This window comes from Merops nubicus, unplaced genomic scaffold (genome assembly GCF_000691845.1).
Source record: "Merops nubicus isolate BGI_N331 unplaced genomic scaffold, ASM69184v1 scaffold2951, whole genome shotgun sequence".
Classification (NCBI taxonomy): Eukaryota; Metazoa; Chordata; class Aves; order Coraciiformes; family Meropidae; genus Merops; species Merops nubicus.
In genome coordinates this window covers 106-3,900 of record NW_008586032.1, presented here as the reverse complement: position 1 = coordinate 3,900, position 3,795 = coordinate 106, and the positions used below count along the sequence as shown (strand labels likewise).

At 38.2% G+C, this 3,795-nt stretch overlaps 1 protein-coding gene across 1 annotated transcript in view; it reads right to left on the bottom strand.

Moving 5' to 3' along the window:
• TPP2 (tripeptidyl peptidase II) overlaps positions 1–3,186 on the bottom strand; it is a gene marked incomplete at its 5' end in the record, with an annotated part of 34,894 nt that extends 31,708 nt beyond the window's left edge. Inside the window, 3 exons of the mRNA XM_008948505.1 lie at positions 996–1,164; positions 2,792–2,907; positions 3,038–3,186. Coding sequence (XP_008946753.1) covers positions 996–1,164; positions 2,792–2,907; positions 3,038–3,186 — 434 coding nt within the window. The remainder of the gene's footprint in view (positions 1–995; positions 1,165–2,791; positions 2,908–3,037) is intronic.
• Positions 3,187–3,795: the final 609 nt, after the last annotated feature.

Sequence of the window (3,795 nt, the reverse complement as noted above, 5' to 3'; positions counted from 1 at the left end):
AATGCTGCAAACCAATCACCTATTACAAATATTAGTATGTTTTCAGAAGAGTTTACTATATGTTTATTTGAATTCTCAGAGTCATAGGGTAAATTAAAAAGGAACAAATTGCAATGCAACCTGACAAATAACTAAGTTACTCTGAGTGAGTACCCTGGCCCAATCCATTTCCTTTCTTCCCTAAATGAACTCACCCTTTTGTCACACACCAGCCTGCCTGGGGACCACTGGTTTTAGGAAAGGAATTAATCTCAGTAACAAGCTCTCACACTAATAATTTTTTTGCATACAATGGAATTCAGTCTCCCAGTGAGTTCCAATTTATATTTGATAAAGCAGGGCAAAAAGGTTTATGGAGAACAGATGACTTGCACAAGTCACTTTTACCCTGTTAGTAAGCAGCTAAACCCAGTATCCATTCCTGTTCTGCCTTTATATATGTTTACTCATAATTAGATACCGAATGCAAATCTAGTTTAACAAACTAAGAGTTTGGGGTTTTTTTGCAGGTTGTGAAAACTTAGATAAAGTCCAAATCTAAAATTTACAGTCTTTAAATAACTGAGAAATTAACTTCTGAGTAAGTTCTTTCATCTTTACAAGAGTAATAATTCTTTGTCAGGGTTTACAACAGAACCGCTGAAATTCTACAATTTTATAAAATGTTGGAGACACTTGATTATTTTTCGGTATTTTTTCCCCCAAGTCCCACAACTTTGCTTTAAACTTCTTCAGAACAAAGAGCAAGCCCTTTTCTCGGCAAGAACCATGAAGCAACAAAATCCCCCAACACATGGAAGTGCTGCAGTTAGTCTGAGGTTAGAAAGGAAATGCTGTCTAGCTGCATGCCTTCACTTAGCAGCGAACTCAGAGTTGCACCTACTCCTTTTACAGTAGATTCTTGTCACTCCTCATTATCACAGCTATTTTATTTTTTTTTTAAATAAAATTCCACTTTATTTCCTCATTCCCTGCTTACAAAAGCTCTTTCCTACCTGTATTCTCAGGAAAGACAGGTTCTATGCCAACCCCATGATCAGAAGGTGCAGCTATCTGGGCAGGATCTCTGAGGTAGATTCCACGGTTGCTGCCAACAGTAACTGTAAAGCCTATGTTACTTGTGAATGATGAATTCTGAATGAGGTAGTCATAGGCTTTATCAACCTGTTAGAAAGAACACATTCTTAATTAACAAATTTCAACTTCATAGTAATTTATGCGTATTAACTTCCATACAAAGTGTTCACCAGGTAACAGCAACAGTGAAGTAACTCATGTGCTACCTGAGCCACACTAAATGCACCTTAAAAATAGTCAGTACAAAAAGTGAGGCAAAACTTTCAGACTACAACAGCCACACAGAGCACAGAAATTCAGGAACGTTAAAAATCAGACAAGTCTCCTTTGCTACAAATCCATCAAAAGATATCTCTGAAAAACTTTTGTTACACAACTACAAAGACAAAGAGAACTTCAAAGGCACAGACCTACTATAATAATTCGGGTGCCTCTCTCATACCTGGAGCAATACTAGTATTTAAACCTTTTATACAACACAAGAAGCTGTACAGTTTGAGTCAAGCAAGAGACTTGCATGAGATACCAATGTAATTCTTATATATTTATATGAAATAAGAGAATCAGGTCATGAAATCTAGCCCTGGATTTAAGTAAATGAGCTGTTACAGTGAACTCAAATAACAAGTTCACTTTTCGATTTAAAAAGAAATCCTTCTGTCTCACTTCCTCTTCCACTGACTCCCCAAAATCTTACATTCTCTTCTACTTCACAGCAAGCTACCTTCACTAGCAGAATTTAGGGCACTCTCCTTCAAGACAAGTGAACATACAACAGCCTCAGTTTCCCAGACCAGAGTTTTAACCACATGTTTTAACAGATGCTGTAATCACAGACTACTGAATCTTAAGATGACTGGTGCATTTCATTTTTGTGGCAATGCTGGTATGGCCACCACCATTGTTGCCTTCTATATTGAACTCAGTGATGCACTTGTGCTTAGTGGATGTTACCTACTAGGCTCCAGCATCTCCAGAATGTGAGTTTATGACTATGCATTTAATATCTAGCATCTTTAGGCACGAGGGCAAAATCTCAGTACCTCTGTTTGGCTAGGATGCAAGTGACTGTAGTGAAATAACAGCATCAGCTCTTTAACAACTGCATCTTATGCACAGGGAGACTGCCATTCACTATGTCCTCATCATACAAAGGGCTGTATCATACAAAGTGAGTTTCCTTGCTACTTGGAAGTCACAGGATACACTGAACACTCAAACTTTTCAGTGCAGGCCCCAAGCCAAGTGACTGCACAACTGCAGCTGTACTGCTCTGTGAACCAGTGTGGGTGCTTCTGTATTTTCACTACCCAGACTTAACAGTTCCAGCTTTTGTCTGCACAGAACAAATCCAGCTCTCTGACAATAGCATAAACACACTTTTGGGCATTAGGACAGAATTCAGGCATTCAAATCCACATGTGGGTGATAAAATCCCACATCCCACTTCTGTGTCCACATACCTTTTTAATCAGTCTAAGAAAGTGTCTGAGTAACACACTTATTCTACAGTAAGTGCAGAAACTGGAAGAACATTCTCATTCCTTCCCCCCTCCCATGACATTCCCTTCCCTCTCTATCAGATGTGAGAATCAAGTTGTGTGGAAGCAAACTGAGTGAGCTCATCTGGAAGGCTCCTCTCTTTTTATGGGTTAGTTTTCCACTGGCAGTTATTTACATTACGATTGTTTTTTTTCTTTTTTCTGGCAGGTACCTGAATAATACCATGTCCTTGTGCAAAAACTTCTATGTTTTCAGCTTTCACTGCAGTGTTTTCTAAAGCTCTTCTGACAGAATGAACAGTGTAATGAATATCATTAGCTTTGAGTCCTGAAATTAAAAATAAGTGGTTTATTGGATGCAACAGAAAATTTGAGTTGCAGCATTAGTTTTTTTTCTAAGAAAAAGTATCTAATATCTTTTAGAATATCCATCTGTATTTAACATGGTAGCACATTACCTGACAATACTAATGCAATGCCTCCACATGCATTGGGAGAAGACATGGATGTGCCATTCATAAGCTGTGTTCCTCGCAGAGTCCAGTTTGGAACTGAAGCAATAGCACCTCCTGGAGCACTGATACTTACTCCAAGGGCTCCATCAGTGCTAGTGTTAAAACAGAGTGGTTGAAAAACAAACAATTTTTTCTGTACATTTTATCTTAATGTTAACTCTGCACTTAAAAAAAAAATTTAGCTTTATGGAACATTCACAAGTATATTATTACACTAAATCCATTAATCTATTAAAGCCAAGAAAAAGCATGCTGCTAAGTAGCAATTTAAAATGTCACATTAATAACCAATGATTCCTGTTTTGCAGTGAGTTTTCCAAGCTTTTACTTCTTCAATACACCAGGCTTCAGTTTAGTCAGCACAGTATCTTCTGGGATTTGAATTGGAAAATGCACACAAACCCATTATGACACTTCAATATGTATTCTACAAAACTTATTTAACAGTTATTTTAAAAGAAAAATAATAAAAGGGTGTCCTGTTTTGGGGTAGAACAGAGCTGATTCTGTTCAGTGATTTTACTTTTCAGCTAAAGCTCTTCTAATGAACTGCACTGTCTGAAGTTAGCAGCGTTCTCAGACTGGTTTTGGCAGTGATAACACTCCCTGTTTAGCGTTACTGCCAGGGACTGGTGTGCAGACCAAGGCCACTGCTAAAGCTTCTGTACCACATGGGGGGGGGGGCAGAAAGTAAAGCCACA